The sequence below is a fragment of the Vipera ursinii genome (assembly GCF_947247035.1).
Source record: "Vipera ursinii genome assembly, chromosome: 4".
Classification (NCBI taxonomy): domain Eukaryota; kingdom Metazoa; phylum Chordata; class Lepidosauria; order Squamata; family Viperidae; genus Vipera; species Vipera ursinii.
The window spans coordinates 84,389,350-84,408,825 of NC_139514.1; the positions used below are offsets into that span (position 1 = coordinate 84,389,350).

General features: G+C 41.3%; 1 protein-coding gene across 3 annotated transcripts in view; it reads left to right on the top strand.

Moving 5' to 3' along the window:
* TMEM131 (transmembrane protein 131) overlaps positions 1-19,476 on the top strand; it is a 165,594-nt gene that overhangs the window by 36,356 nt on the left and 109,762 nt on the right. For all 3 annotated transcript variants that reach the window (XM_083361487.1, XM_083361485.1, XM_083361486.1), the window contains exon 3: positions 7,368-7,408. In XM_083361487.1, coding sequence (XP_083217613.1) covers positions 7,368-7,408 — 41 coding nt within the window. The remainder of the gene's footprint in view (positions 1-7,367; positions 7,409-19,476) is intronic.

Sequence of the window (19,476 nt, forward strand, 5' to 3'; positions counted from 1 at the left end):
CAGCAAGCTACAATGGAACACCGGGTGAATTTCCCCCCAAAACTGGGTAGTTTCAATTTTACTGTGACCGGGTTGATGATTTTCACAATGGGGAAAGGCCCCAAGAATTTCGGTCCCAATTTCTTATTGGGTAGTTTAAGGCGCAAGTATTTGGTCAACAAATAGACCTTTTCCCTAACTTGGAATGTTCTTTGGGGAGCTCTTTTTGTCAGCTTGCTTTTTGTAGGTCTCAAAAGACTTTTTTAAGGCCACCTTGGTATTTTTTCAAACTTCTTCCCAACCCCTCACCCAATGATCAAGAGTCTGGGAAGCGGAGGGTAATTGAGGGTATTCCGGTATGGGGTTGAATTCTTTCCCTGTAGCTACATGGAAAGGAGTGTAGCCGGTGCTGCTATGTACTGAATTATTGTAAGCCACCTCTGCAAAAGGGAGGAGGTCGGTCCAATTTGTTTGTTGGTAAGAGACATAGCATCTAAGGTATTGTTCCACCATTTTGTTGGCGGATTCTGTGGCTCTGTTAGTAGCCGGGTGAAAAGCAGTTCATAGGCCTTGAGATGATCCAATTAATTTAAGAAAGTTTCTCCCAAATTTGCTGTGAACTGCACCCCTCTATCTGAAATTATTCGCTTAGGGGCGCCATGTAGTTGATAGATATGTTTTAGGTACAACTTAGTCAGGCGTTGAGCTGATGGAAGTCTTTTCCAGGTGATAAAGTGAGCCTGTTTTGAAAATAGGTCTATCACAGTCCAAATGACAGTATTTCCTCTACTATCAGGTAAGTCTACTATAAAGTCCATAGCTATTTCTTCCCATGGTTGAGAAGGTTCGGCCACCGGTTGCAGTAACCCAGGGGTCTTTCCTGGGATTCTTTTCCTGGTGGCACATACAGTACATACATAGTTTTCTACATCTCGTTTTAGTCCCGGCCACCAAAATTTCTGGCGAGTGAGATGTAGAGTTTTTAGATATCCGAAATGTCCAGCCTGTTTGACATCATGGCTGTGTTTGAGGGCATTAAGATGAAGAGCTTCAGGCAAGTACAATTTTCCCCCCTTGTAAGCCAGACCATCCCTGCATGTTAGGGATGTCTGATTGTCTTTAAACCATTGATAATTCAGGAGTTCTCGCTTTATTTTCTTTTTCCCGGGGTCATCAGGATTAGGGGTCCTGTGAGGTGTGAGTTAGGCTGCAGTTTGTGGACCGGGGATAATTGCCTCATGAACTTCTTCATGTTCGCTCTTGTATTGTGGCAATCGGGAGAGCACATCAGCTAGGAAGTTTTTTCTTCCTGGTATGTACTTTAGAGTAAAGTAGAAACAGTTGAAGTACTGTGCCCATCGTAATTGTTTTGGGGACAATTTGCGGGGAGTTTTTAGTGCCTCCAAATTTTTGTGATCTGTCCATACTTCAAAAGGCACCTTGCTCCCTTCTAAGTAGTGCCACCAGTTTAATAGCCCCCACCTAATAGCGAAGGCCTCCTTCTCCCAGACTGTCCATCTCCTCTCTCTTTCAGTAAATTTCTTAGAGGTGTAAGCACAAGGTTGCAGGACCCCACTTTTATTCTTTTGCAATAACACCACTCGACTGCCACGTCACTGGCGTCTGCCTGAATTACGAAGGGCTCCCCTGGGCAAGGGTGCTTTAGGACTGGTTCAGCCGCAAATAGTCTTTTTAAATTCTTGAAAGCTTTCTGACAACTCGTAGTCCATGCTAGCGGCTGGCCAGGTTGCGGTTTTCCCCCTCCCTTGCCTGTTTTTAGTAGTTCTGTAAGAGGTAGAGCAATCTCGGCAAAAGAGAGAATAAATTGTCGGTAGAAATTGGCAAACCCTAGGAAGCTTTGGAGCTGTTTGCTGGTTTTGGGGGACTGCCATTCAATTACAGTTTTTACTTTGGCTGGGTCCATTTTGATACCCTCATTGGAGATTCTATAGCCAAGATAATCTAATCGGGTTTGGTGAAATTCACATTTCAACAATTTGACATAAAGTTTGGCATTCAGTAGTTTCTTTAACACTTCTCTGACCAGTTTTATGTGGTTGGTCATATTTGTGCTGTATATCAGGATGTCATCAAGGTATACTAGGATCCCTTTGTATAGGTGTTCATATACAACCTCATTGATCAACTGCATAAATACGGCGGGGGGGCCCTACAGTCCAAATGGCATGACTTTGAATTGGTAGCTCCCCAAGGGGCAGTTGAAGGCTGTCTTCCACTCATCCCCTTCCTTTATTCTTACCCGGTAATATGCTTCTCTCAGGTCTAACTTGGTGAAGATGCTCCCCTTCGCCAGGTGGGTTAGCAAGTCTTTCAGGAGGGGGATAGGGTATTTATTTTCCACACTCACAACGTTTAGGCCTTTATAGTCCACGCAGAGACGTAAAGACCCATCTTTTTTCTCTTTGAACAACACAGGGGCTCCCACAGTAGACTTGGCCCGTTCGATGAATCCCCTCGCTAGGTTTGTATCCACATATTGTTGCATCTCCTCCATATCAAGGGGGGACATAGCGTACATTCTTGGCTGGGGGAGTTTGGCCCCTGGTAACAGTTTAATGGAACAATCATTGGGACGGTGAGGAGGCAAGGTGTTGCATTCTTTTTCACTAAATGCCTCCGCTAGGTCCTGGTACTCGCTGGGGATGAGCGGCTTGCCAGGTGGCCGTAAGGCAGCCATGTGTGCTCACTCATTGGGTGGGCTAAATTGTCCTGTAACATCAGTTGAATCAATGGGGGGATCGGGCCCTATGGGTAGCCTCACAGTTCTCATTCCCTTTTCCCACCAGATCAATGGCTTCCATTTGTCTAGCCAGGCTCCTAGAATCACAGTTTCAAACATCTTTGGAGCTACCAGGAAGCGAATAAATTCCCAGTGCTCGCCTATTTCTAGGCGTAAGGGCTCCGTTAATTGCGTGACTAAAGTCCCTCTCATTAGGGAGCCATCAGCTTGTTCAAACCTCACAGGTTTGGACAATGGCTTAGCCCGTATGCTCAGTCTCAAAGGCGCATGACAGGCTAATGATGCATCGGGAATAGCCAGTATCAACCAGCACTTTCAGGTCTACTTGTGCTCCTGACTTAGGGACTATGAGTTTAGCAGGTAATAAAAAAGGTAGGATGTGTCCACTCACCATCAGGTCGTTCTCCCATTCACCGTTGCTGTCAACCCGGGTAAAGTGGGGGTGGGTCCAGTTGGTGGCCCAGTGTCCTCCTGGGTGGGGCACATAACCTGGATAATGGGCTTCTGGGTGACCCAGTTGGACTTTTCTCTCGGTGGCTGTTGTGCGGCTTTCTTCCTCATTGTTGGATCTGGTCTATGCTGTTGCGGGTAAGGAACTGGGCAAGTTGCTGCTCGATGTCCCTGCTGTCCACATCGAAAGCACTTGATTGGCGGACCTGTAGGTGGTCTAGGTCTTTTGGCAGTAGCAGTCGTTGGGGGTTTTGGGGTGGTGGTAACCATCTGGACCCTGGTTTTGGCGCAGTTTCAGGTGGGGGAGCTTTTTATAGAGGGTGAGCTGGACATCTAATTTCACGGCTGCCTGGTACCATTCATGCAGCTGGTGGGGTACAGCTTGGTAGATACATGCCTGAGAGAGGTGGTTGTCTAACCCTTCTCTAAAAAGATAAATTATTGATTGCTCAGGCCATCTGTCTGTCTGACCTGCTATCTTTTGAAACTCCTGCACGTATTCTAGGGAAGGCCGGCCAGCTTGCTTTATCTTATGGATTTGTTCTTCTGCTTTGAGGGCAATGGATGGGTCCTCAAATCTGTCCCTCAGCCCCAGGAGGAAAAGGTGGGGGTCCTCCAATTAAGGGGCCTGCTCGTTATATAAATTGTTCAACCATTGAGATGCTTCTCCCTCTAGGTTGGATGCAATCACATCGACCATCACACCCGGGTCCGGGTAAGTGTGACCCCAGCGATTCAAGTGAGAGCGTATTTGGTTGAGGAAAAAAATCAGTTTTTCTGGGTCCCCATCAAAGGTTGCTTTGAAGGGTGGACTCATCATTGCTTGCTGGGGCCCCCATTGCTGCTGGCCCCACCCTAGTTGTTGGTTCAATGGCCGCTGGGGCCCCCATCGCTGCTGCCCCCCCTTGGTTGTTGGATCAATGGTTGTTGGGGCCCCCACTGCTGCTGTTGTTCCCCCAGTTGCTGCTGGCCCCCTCCTGGTTGTTGATTCACTGGCTGCCAAGGCCCCCACTGCTGCTGTTGGACTCCCAAATGCTGTCTACTCCAGTGGTGCTGTTGTAGGCCTAGGGGTTGCACGTTTGGGCCCTGCTGCTGTCTCCCCTGCTGTGGTTGTCTGAGGGGAGGGTGCTGTTGGTTGGTGGGACGTTGTGACACCATCTGCTGTTGTAGACCCCTCAATGGTTGTTGGATGGGTGGGGTTGCTGTTGTCTGCTCTGGATTTTGGCTGCAGGGAATGGTGGCGCCCTCTGCTGCTGATCTACTAACAGTCATGTTAGTCTCAAAGGCTGTAGTGCCTCCCTCACTTGCGGGCCCCTCAGTGGCTGCTTGGCACTCGGGGGTGGTGACCAGTCTCCATGGGATTGTTGTTCCCCAATTGGCTGTTTCCCTCCAGGCTGTTGTGATTCAGGGTCAGCCTGTGGGTTCGGCAGTTGGGTCGGACGACTCAGAGGAGGAGGAGGGGGGTGTTGAAGAGCTTGCTGAGGGGATTGGACAGCTTGATAAGAGCCCCCAGCCAGGCCCCTCTCATCTGGTCACGATGCAGACCCAGCTGTGTGAGCCTGACAGCATGGATGAAGATGACCCACAGCTGGCCCTGTTCAAGGATGCCCGACGCAGGAGGCAGTCAGTCAGGAGTAAACAGAGGAAGGCAATGGGGCACCTTGGAAGGAGGCAGAGAGAGGCCACGCCCTGAACTGTATTTAAGGGGAATGTGTGGGAGGGCTGGTTTGCTGAAGGCAACCACTTGGATTGTTCCTGCTTCTTAGCTCGTGTTTTATGGTTGGTGTCTTGTCTTGCTCTGTTTTATGTGAATAAATTTGGCAGGCTTTATTCCATCCTCTTGCCGTTTGTAAAGGGGTTGTCCCTGCTTTTGCTGCAGGGCCGGTAGCAGGCTGGTACAGAACACAGGCTTCTGCAACACCCCAATCTGCTGCAAGGCCTCTATCAGCTGATTTAGGCTCAGAGGTTGCTGCCCCTCCTTCTGTGTGGGCTGCCACACTGCCCACTGCTGAGGGGGCTCTAGTTCCTCTTCTTCTGTGGGACTGGAGGCTCTAGCAGGGAACTCCAGGGGTGGGAGAGCCGTTAGCTCTGCAAAAGGTGGGCTGGGGGCCTTTTTTGGCAGGAGCTGTACTGCACTTCTCACTTCTAGTTCTTCAAACTTTTCTGCTAAATTGTCAACTGATTGGCTTTGGGCTGCAGACGGATATTTCCACTCACCCGAGTCTTCAATCTCAGCTGGCCTGGCTGCTCCCCACTGATCTGTGGAATATGATGTGCAGGATTCTGTTGTCGTCCTACCTCCTCTGCCTTTGAAGCCCATGGGGATGGCCTGGCTGCTCCGAGGCTCCTGGACTCTCCGCTGGGCTTAATCCACTCTGATGACCAGACCAATTCTCCTGGTTGTTTGGGTCTAGCTTCCAGCTGGGAGGATTGCTGAAACTCTTTCTGTGCCGGCTTCTTTGCTGGCCCTTCCCCCACTGGGGAAGCTGCTGGTGCCGGGGAGCTGGCTTCAGACAATTTTTCTTCCTCCATTGGGATCTTCTCCAACTCTTTGCCAAACTGCCTCCCAAACTTAGAGACAGCGACAGGAGGTCGGAACTCCCTAATTAATTTAAAAAGTTGGTAGATTCCAGCTTGATATCAAGTTTCTGACGTATGGGCTTTTCAAGTGACTCTGAGGCATTGTTTACCTTAAAAGTCCTTTATTAGCCTAATACACCGGCAAATGCTTGCTCGAAGGAATCTGGAATCTGAAATCTCCGCCCCTTGCACAATATATTAAAACACAATTCTCCACCTTCCTAATTTTATCATTAATCATATTCTCCAATTAATTTAAAGAATCAGTTTCCCTTCCGTTAGAAAACCCGCCAAAGCCTTATCTTCTTTAGAGAGACAAATGGCCTTGAAGGTGCATTCCTACTCATCCCTCCTCCCAACTTTAAACTAAAGCAATACACAAGTCTTAAAGCAATACACAAGTTTAACATATGAAATAGCTACTTCTTCATCTCTTGTCAAGCAATAACATTCGATGTTAGCAGCGTTGACATCCATTTTGTAATCAGGACATGACTATTAAACTTTAAATATCCTTGGTTAAAATAATAAAGTCAGTATAAAAAAGAAAACAGTAAAACTATAACTGATAAACAGTATATAAGTAATACAGTAAATTATATGTAGATCATACGTCAATTTAAAATATAAATTCCAAAATCTGAATTTTTTTATGTTACACAATTCATTGCATAAAATTTAGTCTATAATTGTTCCGAATACATACTCCTTATATGTCGGGTGAGAGTTGCTTTTTTTCCTAGTTTCTTATTTCCCATTTTCTAGCTTGTATTTTTATCCCAGTACTGCTGAGGTAGCTTGAACTGGGTGAAGGGCCAGTTTGCTATGACCAGGAGACTGTGAGTTCTAGTCCCGCCTTAAGCATGAGGGCTGGCTGGGTAAGTTTGGGCCAATTGTTCAGCTTAACCCACCTCACAGGAGTGTTGTTTGGGGGGAAAGAAGAGAAGGAAGAAGTATTATGTATGTTCATCGCCAAGAGTTACTTATAAAGTAATAAAGGCAGGATAAAAATTTAATAAATAAATAGCTTTTGATGAGGAATTTTGTCAAAAGATTTTTGAAAGTAAAAATATGCAGCATTTATAGTTTATCTACACGTTTATTAGTGTGTATCAACCTAAAATGTTTGTGAGATTAGATATTCTCTAGTTAAAAGTAGTCCTCAATTTATGATAATTTGTTCAGTAACCGTTTTAAATTATGATAGGACTGGACAAAGGGACTTATTACCCAAAGTTATAGCTACTGCATTTCCCCTATGGTCACATGAACAAAATTCAGGCCATTTTGGGAGTGATTACAATTCTCGAATCATGTGAGCTGGGGAGATGCAGTGTGGGCCTGGGCCTGCACCAAGCCTTCCAGGGTCTGTTTCACCCCTGAGGCATGCTTCACATAACAGCCACAACATGGAGAGCGAGGCAGTTATTTGGGTGCCTCACTTAACAACTGGAACAACAGGTTCCATTATAGTCATAGGTTGAAGACTTCCTGTAATGGGATAGAGAGATGATATTCAGTTCTAAATAATTTGAATATTTAGAAGTAATTTCTTTAAAAAATGTTTTACAATTGAAATTTTCTATTCTTTTTTTAGACTGAGACAGCTATTGGTCTCAATTCATATCAACAGAAAAGGTAAGTTATTTGCTACAATACAATATTTGATTTAGTTAAACAGTTCTTTCAATATATTTTATAATTTGAATTATTTTGACTGTTTGATAAATCTACCACATTGTCTCAAATTATTCCTTTTCTAAATCTGTTTTTGACAGCGGTGACTAAGAATGCCTTTTACAAGTTTTAAATTGATGTTTTGGGCAGAGATATTGTGACATATGTGCTTTGGTAACCATTCACTTGAATTATTACAATCATACTATGATGGACTACTTTTCAAGGTAGTTTCTAAACTTCAGTTCATCCAAAAGAAAGTTTCAATGTTTGTAATTGGATTAGCTAACTTAATCATATCACGCTTGTTCTTTGTTAGTGCATTAGCTGCCAATCTATTTTCAGGGCCTAAGAAAGGATTTGGAGACTAATTTTTAAAGTTCTGAATGGCTTACAGCTAGGGATGTGCAGAAAGAGAAAAGGTGCTTTGAAGGGTGTGTGAGCATTCCTCCTTAATGAATATCTTCCTTTTTTCAGCTCTCACTAGAAACACATAGTGCCAGGAAAATACATATTTGAATTAAAGAACTGAGGTTTTACATTGTGCAATATTTCCTAAACACAAAAGCATATCTTCTTGAAACCATAGAAATTGTAAAATTAATTGTTTTATTAGCAATTAAAAATTACCTCATAGCAAGCAAGGTTTTCATTTTTAAAAAAGTTATATGTTCAGTGACTTGTTCAACTAGTCAAAGAGCAAGATGTAAAGAAAAAAGTAAATTATAATTAAATGACTTCAGATTAAATATGGCAAAATATTTGCACACACACAAACTTTTTGATTTTGAAGCTCTTAGGACAAAAAATCATGATCTTGTGTCAGTACACTTCTACCTACTAGTAATGGAATCTTGGTAACATTAGGGTGGAATAATAGAAAATACTTATAGTTCGGGTTTTAGATTTTGGCAGTAGTTTGTTCTCTGAGCTTGCCATTTAGTTCCCGAATATTTCGTTATCAGGCTAGGTAACATCATGAGCAGGACTTCGGTAGAAGTGTCTTATCCTATTTAGTTTATATATGTCTTGTGTGCCGGTGTGGTCAGTTGCTGTGTGATTGGCTGTTTGTTTGATGCTATATTAAAATTCTGAGAAACTGATTGAACATTAAGGTGGCTTGCAAGGTACTTTCCAAATTAAAGATCCTAGTTTGCATAGAATGGTGTAAATATATTATTTGCATAGACTATTCTATTTCAGATAAAACAGTTTTATTTACAGTGAAGGAAAAAAGTATTTGATCCTCTGCTGATTTCGTACATTTGCCCACTGACAAATGATCAGTCTATAATTTTAATGGTAAGTTTATTTTAACAGTGAGAGACAAAATAACAACAACAAAATCCAGAAAATGCATTTCAAAAAAGTTATCAATTGCTTTGCATTTTAATGAATGAAATAAGTATTTGCAAAACGTGACTGAGTACTTGGTGGCAAAACCTTGTTGGCAGTCACAGAGGTTAGACATTTCTTATAGTTACCAGGTTTGCACACATCTCAGGAGAGATTTTGTCCTACTCCTCTTTGCAGATCCTCTCCAAGTTATTAAGGTTTTGAGGCTGACATTTGGCAGCTCAAACCTTCAGCTCCTTCCACAGATTTTCTATGGGATTAAGCTCTGGAGACTGGTTAGGCCACTCCAGGACCTTAATGTGCTTCTTCTTGAGCCACTCCTTGGTTGCCTTGGCCGTGTGTTTTGGGTCATTGCCATGGTGGAATCCTCATCCACGACCCATTTTCAATGCCCTGGCTGAGGGAAGGAGGAAGGGGAAAAAGTATTTGATCCCTTGCTGATTTTGTACGTTTGCCTACTGACAAATAAATGATCAGTCTATAATTTTAATGGCAGGTGTATTTTAACAGTGAGAGACAGAATAACAACAACAAAAAATCCAGAAAAACGCATTTCAAAAAAGTTATCAATTGATTTGCATTTTAATGAGTGAAATAAGTATTCCCTATTGATTCCCTATCAATCAGCAAGATTGATTTCTTTTATACAGGTAACGAGCTGAGATTAGGAGCACTCTCTTAAAGGGAGTACTCCTAATTTCTGCTTGTTACCTGTATAAAAGACACCTATCCACAGAAGCAATCAATCAATCAGATTCCAAATTCTCCACCATGGCCAAGACCAAAGAGCTGTCCAAGGATGTCAGGGACAAAATTGTAGACCTACACAATGGGCTACAAAACTATCGCCAAGCAGCTTGGTGAGAAGGTGACAACGGATGGTACAATTATTCGCAAATGGAAGAAACACAAAATAACTGTCAATCTTCCTCAGTCTGCGGCTCCATGCAAGATCTCACCTTGTGGAGTTTCAGTGATCATGAGAACGCTGAGGAATCAGCCCAGAACTACACAGGAGGATCTTGTTAATGATCTCAAGGCAGCTGGGACCATAGTCACCGAGAAAACAATTGGTAACACACTACGCCGTGAAGGACTGAATCCTGCAGCGCCCACAAGGTCCCCCTGCTCAAGAAAGCACATGTACAGGCCTGTCTGAAGTTTGCCAATGAACATCTGAATCATTCAGAGGAGAACTGGTTGAAAGTGTTGTGGTCAGATGAGACCAAAATTGAGGCTCTTTGGCATCAATTCAATTCACTGTGTTTGGAGGAGGAGGAATGCTGCCTATGACCCCAAGAACAACATCCCCACCTTCAAACATGGAGGTGGAAATATTATGCTTTGGGGGAGTTTTTCTGCTAAGGGAACAGGACAACTTCACCGCATAGATAGAGTAAATGTAAAAATTAAGTATATCAAATGTGCGTAGGAAGAAGCTTAGCAAATTTTGATTACATATAAATGGGGAAAACCTAGAGCATTAATTATACAGGGAAAATTAATTTAATTAATAGAATATTTGGGTCATACAAAGGAAGAGTTCATGAATTAGATTTAACAATAGCAATAAGCAATACAGGAAAGAAATTTTAGCAAATGAAACTAAATTCAAGATTATCTTTCCCCAATTTATGTAATTAAATGAGGAAGTAGTAAATAGCATCTTGCCAATGGTCCTTACCAAATATGAGTACAAACAGAAGTGGTTGAATCCCTTGCCTACCATCACCTCCCACATTAAGGTCTTAAAACTCATAACAGACTTCCCCTCACAATAACGAAACCAGATATAACTTCAAATAATAAGATGAGAGAGATGGGTCTCATTCGCTCATCACTCTTGGAAGAATGGAGTATGGGTCCTTTGGACTTGTATTTTCCAAAGCTGTTTGGGTGCAATGTAGAACAAATGAAAGAATTTGTGTCCCATTGTGGAAGGGTTTAATAAAGCTGGAGAAATATTGAGTTGTGCAAATGTTGCTAGGAAGGTAGTAGATATTATGTCATTTGTAAGTTGTTGAAAGGGACAGAAATAATGAAAAGTATAATTCTGCTCACTTTGGTATGTACAAATTAGGGTGTATCAGAAGAAATAGATTCAAGAACTTGAATCTGGTAGGGGTTACTGTCTTAAGATATGTAAGGGGGGAATGGGGAGAAGAATGAATGGGTGATTGATGAAAACAATTGAGTAGTGTTAACAATAGCATAATATTCATAATTGCATGCAGTATAAAATCTATTAAAGTGGTTTGGTCATATAGAAAGAAATCTAATAGTACATCCCATAATATTTTGCAGCTGTAGTGCTATAAAAGCTTGTCTGTTTTATAAAAAAATTCAGCCCAACAAATTACAAACCTTTCAGAAAGCAAAAAAATGTGCATTGTGTACAAACTTGTATAAATTGTGGTTAAAATGATCTACCAGTCCACTAAAACATTTTAATAAAATAACTATTTCTGAAGCTTATATTTAAAAAGTTGAACAAAAACTAAAACCACACAAATGAAATTTAAACAAAGTCTCTTAACAGGCATACAGGTGCTTGCTAATTTCACTTCCTGTTTATTTTTTAAATGCCAGACCTTTTCAAAAAGCCATATGAACAGTTACAATAAAAAATCAACTATGTTCAACTACTTGATGTTAGGGAAATCTAATACTCCATCTTTTGCACCAAATAATACTTTACAGATTACATTTGTCTTCGGTTACATCCATTTCATAATTGCTATGTATAAAAGTGTAAGTAAAAACAGATCATTGAATGGTTGGAACTTTTTTTTAAGCAAATTCATACTTAGTCCATTTGTAAGGAAATACTTTACATTTAGATATTTAACTCTCATCTTGGTGAGCGCAGGAGGCGGGGGTGGGTGGGGTGAGGCGGCGCTGCTGCGGTCACAGGTGCGAGGAGTGTTGGCGACAGGCTCCCCTCGGGGCCGGAACCAGCACAGTTGGTGCTGTGGGAGCAGCAGGGCCTGCTCTATATGGCGGGGCTGCGCGGGGCGGGCAGTGGAGGCAGTGAAGGCAGGGCGAGGCAACGGTGGTGCAGGTCCAGCACCAGGTAAGCCACCAGCCTGGCTGACACGGGTGAGCACAAGGATGGAGTGCACATGGACTCCACAGAACCCACCTCCCACTCCTTGTCCTCTCTTACTTACCTAGTTGAGATGGTGTAGTAGGGCAACAGGGAGGGATGCAAAGTTCCTGCCTACTTGCTTTCGCTGCAGACAACTAGCCGGTGCAACGTTTGCTAGCCAGGTCTTTTGGTACGCTCAGCAGCAATTCCTATTGGCTTTCGAAAGCCAATAGGCTTTTGAAAGCCAATAGAGGGAGTAGCATAGTTTGTGCAAAAGCTTTTTTGTGTGTGTGCAAAAAAAAGGTGCCGGAACGCCATTCTGAGCATTCTATGAGAAAAAAAGCCCTGCTTTTATGTTTTAATCTTATGATTTTAAATATATATATTTTTTCTATTGTAAATTGCCCCAATATGTAGTTCCCATATTCAAAAAAGGGGAAAAATAGATCCAGGAAACTACAGACCTGTCAGCCTGACCTCAGTACCTGGGAAGATTCTGGAAAAGATAATCAAACAACAAATCAGCAAACACCTTGATGCAAACAAAGTTATCACTAAAAGCCAACATGGGTTTGTCAAAAACAGATCATGCCAGACAAATCTTATTGCATTCTTTGACCAAGTGACAAAACTAATGGACCAGAGGAATGCTGTGGATATAATTTACTTGGACATCAGTAAGGCATTTGATAAAGTAGATCACAACCTACTACTTGGTAAGATAGAAAAATGTGGGTTAGATAGCATCACCATCACCTTAGATGAGTTCAAATCACTAGGACCAGTTGGACTACACCCCAAGGTTCTCAAGGAACTGGCAGATATGATCTCAGAACCACTGAACTATATCTTTCAAAGATCCTGGAGCACTGGGGAACTACCACAGGACTGGAAAAGATCTGATGTAATTCCCATCTTCAAACAATGAAAAAAATGGATCCAGGAAAGTACAGACCTATCAGCTTGACCTCAATACCTGGCAAGATTTTGGAAAAGATAAGCAACGAATCAGCAAACACCTAGAGGCAAACAAAGTCATTACCAAAAGCTAACATTGCTTTGTCAAAAACAGATCATGCCTGACAAATCTCATTGCATTCTTTGACCAGGTGACAAAATTAGTGGACCAGAGGAATGCTGTGGATATAATTTACTTGGACTTCAGTAAGGCATTTGATAAAGTAGACCACAGCCTAATACTTGATAAGATAGAAAAATGTGGGTTAAATAGTATCACCACCAGATGGATTCGTAGCTGGCTGACAGGCCGTATTCAGCGTGTGGTCCTCAATGTAACTGCATCTACATGGAAGGAAGTGTGCAGTGGGGTGCCCCAGGGCTCTGTTCTGGATCCAGTGCTCTTCAACATCTTCATCAATGATTTGGATGAGGGGATAGATGGGGAACTCATCAAATTTGCAGACAACACCAAGCTGGCAGGAATAGCCAACACTCCAGAAGATAGGCTTAAGATAGAAGGATTTGGACAGGCTTGAATATTGGGCACTATCTAACAAAATGAAATTCAGTTGTGAAAAAAGTAAGGTTCTACATTTAGGCAGGAAAAATCAAATGCACATCTATAGTATAGGTGGTACCTTGCTCTGTAGTAACTGTGAGAGAGATCTCGGAGTCCTAGTGGACAATCACTTAAATATGAGCCAGCAGTGTGCTGCAGCTGCCAAAAAAGCCAACCCAGTGCTAGGCTGCATTAACAGAGGGATAGAATCAAGATCGCGTGAAGTACTAATACCACTTTACAATGCCTTGGTAAGGCCACACCTGGAATACTGCATCCAGTTTTGGTCACCATGATGTAAAAAAGATGTCGAGACTCTAGAAAGAGTACAGAGAAGAGCAACAAAGATGATTGGGGGACTGGAGGCTAAAACATATAGGGAACAGTTGCTGGAATTGGGTATGTGTAGTTTAATGAAGAGAAGGGTGAGGGGTGACATGATAGCAGTGTTCCAATATGTCAGAGGCTGCCACAAAGAAGAGGGAGTCTATTCTCCAAAGCACCTGAAAACAGGACAAGAAGCAACGGATGGAAACTAGTCAAGGAGAGAAGCAACCTAGAACTAAGGAAAAACTTCCTGACAGTTAGAACAATTAACCAGTGGAACAACCTGTCTCCAGAAGTGATGAATGCTCCAACACTGGAAGTTTTTAAGAAGAGACTGGCCAGCCATTTGTCTGAAATGGTATAGGGTTTCTTGCCTTAGCAGGGGGTTGGACTAGATGACCTCCAAGGTCCCTTATTATTATTATTATTAAACCTTGCCATGTGGATTGCATACAAATATTATATAATTGGTAAATAAAGGTAGAACATATGTTAAATATACATCAAATGATAATATGCTTCCCTACAAAGTCAATTCTTGCTTAAAGACAGACCAAGGAGTTAACTCGGAAAGGCAAGAGGAAAATCTAGAAGAGATCTGTGCAACTTGTAGAAGGGAAAGGCCCACACTGATAATTAAAAATCTTTGTGGTCTTCAAAGGAATGCTGGTGGGCTAATCAATGATTTGGTGACTAGAGGAGCATCTACAGTGTTGGAGCTTGTGGTCATGGTAAGCCATGGAGGCACGAGGCAACATGACTGTCAGGGCAGTGGTGGTGATTTTATTACTTTTTTTTAAAGTCTCTGCTCTGTCCAAGGGTGCTTGGTAGGCTGCATGTACAGGCCTGGTCTAGAATTTATTTTGGAGCATTCAGCTATCAAGAGCAGGCATGTCAAACTCATTTTTTTTGAGGCAACTTCTTATAAAAGAATTGCCGTTAATTTGTTTTAATAAAATAATTTAAATCAATTTTTCACTTGATTTCAAATTAAATGAATTATATTGGTTGACAATGAGATTTTTTTTTTAGTTGTTGTTGTTAGTTGCGAAGTCGTGTCCGACCCATCGCGACCCTATGGACAGTGTTCCTCCAGGCCTTCCTGTCCTCTACCATCTTCTGGAGTCCATCTAAGCTCACGCCTACTGCTTCAGTGACTCCATCCAGCCACCTCATTCTCTGTCGTCCCCTTCTTCTATTGCCCTCAATCTTTCCCAGCATTAGGCTCTTCTCCACTGAGTCCTTCCTTCTCATTAGGTGGCCAAAGTATTTGAGTTTTAGCTTCAGGATCTGGCCTTCTAAAGAGCAGTCAGGGTTGATCTCCTCTAGGACTGACCGGTTTGATCGCCTTGCAGTCCAAGGAACTCGCAGGAGTCTTCTCCAGCACCATAGTTGAAAGGCTTCAATTCTTTGGCGCTCAGCCTTTCTTATGGTCCAGCTTTCACTGCCATACATTGCAACTGGGAAGACCAGTTTTTTTTTGTACAGTTGCTAAATGCAATAAACTGGTTTTAGGTATATGCTACTGGAAGGAAAAAGCAATCCCTGCTGTGTTACTGATCCCAGAGAAGCATTTGCATGTATGCAGGTATCCTTAGGGTGCCATAGTTATGGATGAGAAATATTGGTTGCAAAGTTGGCATTTCTGGATGTAATACAGATATTTTGGACTTATTTTTGTTTCTTTGCATGTTTGATATTTTTAAAAAGGCATATGCTACTGACTACACTTATTATGCACATATGTAACATCTTTTGCTAGGATACATGATCACTGCTTGTCCAAAATTTTAATATACAGATAATATCACCAGAAATTATTTTAGCCTTTTTAATAAATGTTGTTATTGATGTTTAGCTCACCAGGAAAAACATCATATATTGTTATGTATATACTAGGTTAATTATTTAAAGACTGAAGTGCAACATAACTAGATTCTAAATAATCTATTTTTCAAAACACACAACAGTCCAAACAGTAAAAGTAAAGTCCAAATTAAGAATATTTCATTCTTAAGACTTTTTTAGATTCAAAATAGTTTTCAAGAGTGTACAAAAGATACTATTTTTTTCTAGCATCAGCTAAATTAGACATATTACATTGAGAAAAATGTTTCTCATTTCTTTCCTGTTACCTTTGATTTCATTGCAGAGATGTTAACATAAGAAATAGATTATTTTGTTATCTAATTTTACCTTCCAAAAGACAGAAGCAGATGAAAAATGTGAGGTTCTTTCCTGTTGGCTTTTTTGAATTAGCTGTTTTAGATTCTAAAAGTTTAGTTCCTAAAGAAGTAATCCTGTAAATAATTTTAATGTCCTCCTCTAGTGCAGGCTCTTTTATGACTCAAGGACTTCAACTCCCAGAATTCCTGAGCCAGCATGGCTCAGCCTGGAAACCTCTCCCTTTCCCCTCAGCATGGCTGGCTCAGGATTTCTGGGAGTTGAAGTCCATGAGTCATAAAAAAGAGCCAAGATTGCTAGCCCTGCAATAGGCTTAGGAAAGCCAATAAGGAAACTGGGTTTTTTTCCTGCAAAAAAAAGGTTCCGGAACGTCGTTCTGAGCGTTCTATGAGAAAAAAAGCCCTGCCTATTACTGTCATACCAGGGAGTACAGTGGGGCTTATTTCTGAAAACTGAGTGATACACTATAGTCTAGTAGAGGGGTAGGCAACCTTGGCTCTTTTATGACTCATAGACTTCAATTCCCAGAATTCCTGAGCCAGCATGTATAAATACAGTACAAATATTTCAATAAAACTAATTCATAGGCTCTAATGAACACTCCTATAACTCCTGTTATATAATGTAAGATGTGATTTAGTAGGGCTATACAAAGCATTTAAAGGGGATCCTCATTCAAATAGCTATATCTTTCCAAGTAACCTGTGTAACTACTTCGAAGGTTTTCCAAGCTTGTCATGTACATACAGAAGTGTAGAATATTAATCTGTAAAAGAGCAATTTGAACAGTTTGCAGGCCTAGGATTTAAATTTTAAATTATAGCTACATTTTGAACTCCACCTGCTTTCAGATATAATTAGCAATCAGATATAATTAGAAAAGGTGGCATATGTAAATCTCTTCAATGGCTACTAATCCCCTTTATGAGGAGGTTTTAAATTTTCTAGCTCATGGTTCTTTTGAGATAACTTTTTATAACGACAGGATTGCAGTATAAGAAAGGAACCAGTCACAAAATGGTACTAGACACATTTTGTATGGTCATCAGATAGCAATACTATTTTATATTACTACACAATCTTTTTTTGAAATTATTAAATTCTTCACTGTAGAGAGTTCCTTGTAGCAAGAGTTTCCATACTTCAGTTTTCCTAAATTAACAACATTGACTGGATGTGTCATTGCTCAGCTTTTTTATTTCAAGCATACTTTATTTTATTTATTAATCAAATGTTTCACCAGAAATAAGACCCAACCAGAAAATAAGCCCTAGCATGATTTTTCCAGGGTGGTCGTAATATAAGCCCTACCCCCAAAATAAGCCCTAGTTAAGATCATCAGCCAAAACATCCATTGCAACACACAATGGATGTATTGAATTATAAAATATTATTAATATATAATTTAAATATAAATAAATATTATTGACATTAATACTTAAAATAAATGATAATATAAATTATAATTAAGTATTTGTACATACCGTAGCCAAGCGGGAACATTTGGCTGAGAGGTAAAGATACTTTATGTAAACCGATGAACTTCAGACACTGTCAACACACGCGCAGGTAGTGGCAAGTCTGCGGCGGCCAAGAGTGTCCGGCAGCAGCTCCAGCCTGCCAACGCCTTGGTCAGTGCACTCTGGGGTTGGGAAGCCCACGCAGTACAGGTGAGTGGGAGCGCTGCTACCATCAAGCCAGCCCTCTCTGTCCCATTGTCTGCTTTCCCACAGCCGCAACGGGACAAGTGGCCACATAACGCATCTAGCGGGCTGGTGCTGCCGCCACAAGGTGATGCATGGTGGCCAGTGGCACTGCCCCATGTGCCCTACATCCGCGAATTTTGGGGTCCTGCAGCCAGGCCACCCTCCCACCACCTGCCTCACCTCACCTCGTGGTGATGGTACTGGCCCACCGGGTTAAGCAGGAAAAATGAAACTGCAAGCCAGGTCCGTCTGCCCGTTTGAACCACTATACTTCGCCTGCGTCCCCTTAGCAGTTTTCCCAGGTAGAGTTCGACAAGTGCACGTTAATCAACCCCGTCAAAACATACAGGTCTTACTTGCTGGCTGCCTATCCATCCATTCATACCTGTTGTTTACCTTGTAGTAGAGACAACCAGGGCTTATTTTCTAATAGAACGCTCAGAACGGCGTTCCGGCACCTTTTTTTTTTTTTTAAAAAAAAAAGCTCCCTCTGAAAGCCTATTGCAGGGATAGGCAATCTTGGCCCTTTTTTATGACTCATGGACTTCAACTCCCAGAAATCATGAGCCAGCCATGCTGAGGGGAAAGGGAGAGGTTTCGATGCTGGCTCAGGAATTCTGGGAGTTGAAGTCCTTGAGTCATAAAAGAGCCAAGGTTGCCTACCCTGCAATAGAGGAGGACATTAAAATTATTTACAGGGTTACTTCTTTAGGAACTAAACTTTTAGAATCTAAAACAGCTAATTCAAAAAAACCAACAGGAAGGAACCTCACATTTTTCATCTGCTTCTGTCTTTTGGAAGGTAAAATTAGATAACAAAATAATCTATTTCCTATGTTAACATCTCTGCAATGAAATCAGTAAAGGAAAGAGGAAGGAAATGAGAAACATTTTTCTCAAAGTAATATGTCTAATTTAGCTGATGCTAGAAAAAAATAGTATCTTTTGTACATATTCTTGAAAACTATTTTGAATCTAACCATCTATTACAACTAAACCACTTTAAATTAAACAATTCTTAAGAATGAAATATTCTTAATTTGGACTTTACTTTTACCGTTTAGACTGTTGTGTGTTTTGAAAAATAGATTATTTAGAATCTAGTTATCTTGCACTTCAGTCTTTAAATAATTAACTAGTATATACATAACAATATATGATGTTTTCCATGGTGAGCTTAACATTAATAACAACATTTATTAAAAAGGCTAAAATAATTTCTGGTAGTATTATCTGTACGTTAAAATTTTGTTTAGTCACAATCTTTCACTTCATTTAATTTGAAATCAAGTGAAAAATTGATTTAAATTATTTTATTAAAACAAATTAATGGCAATTCTTTTATAAGAAGTTGCCTCAAACAAAATGAGTTTGACATGCCTGCTCTAGATAGTTGAATACTCCAAAATAAATTCTAGACCAGGCCTGTACATGCAGCGTACTAAGCACCCTTGGACAGGGTACAGACTTTTTTTTTAAAAAAAAAGTAATAAAATCACCACCACTGCCCTGAAAGTCATGTTGCCTAGTGCCTGCATGGCTTACCATGACCACGAGCTCCAACACTCTAGATGCTCCTCCAGTCACCAAATCACTGATTAGCCCACCAGCATTCCTTTGCAGACCACAAAGATGTTTAATTTATCAGTGTGGGCCTTTCCCTTCTACAAGATGCACAGACCTTTTCTAGATTTTCCTCTTGCCTTTCTGAGTTAACTCCTTGGTCTGTCATTGAGCAAGAATTGACTTTGTAGGGAAGCATTTGATGTATATTTAACATGTGTTCTACCTTTATTTAAGTTTAAGTTTAAGTTTATTGAATTTATATACCGCCCTTTTCCCGTAGGAC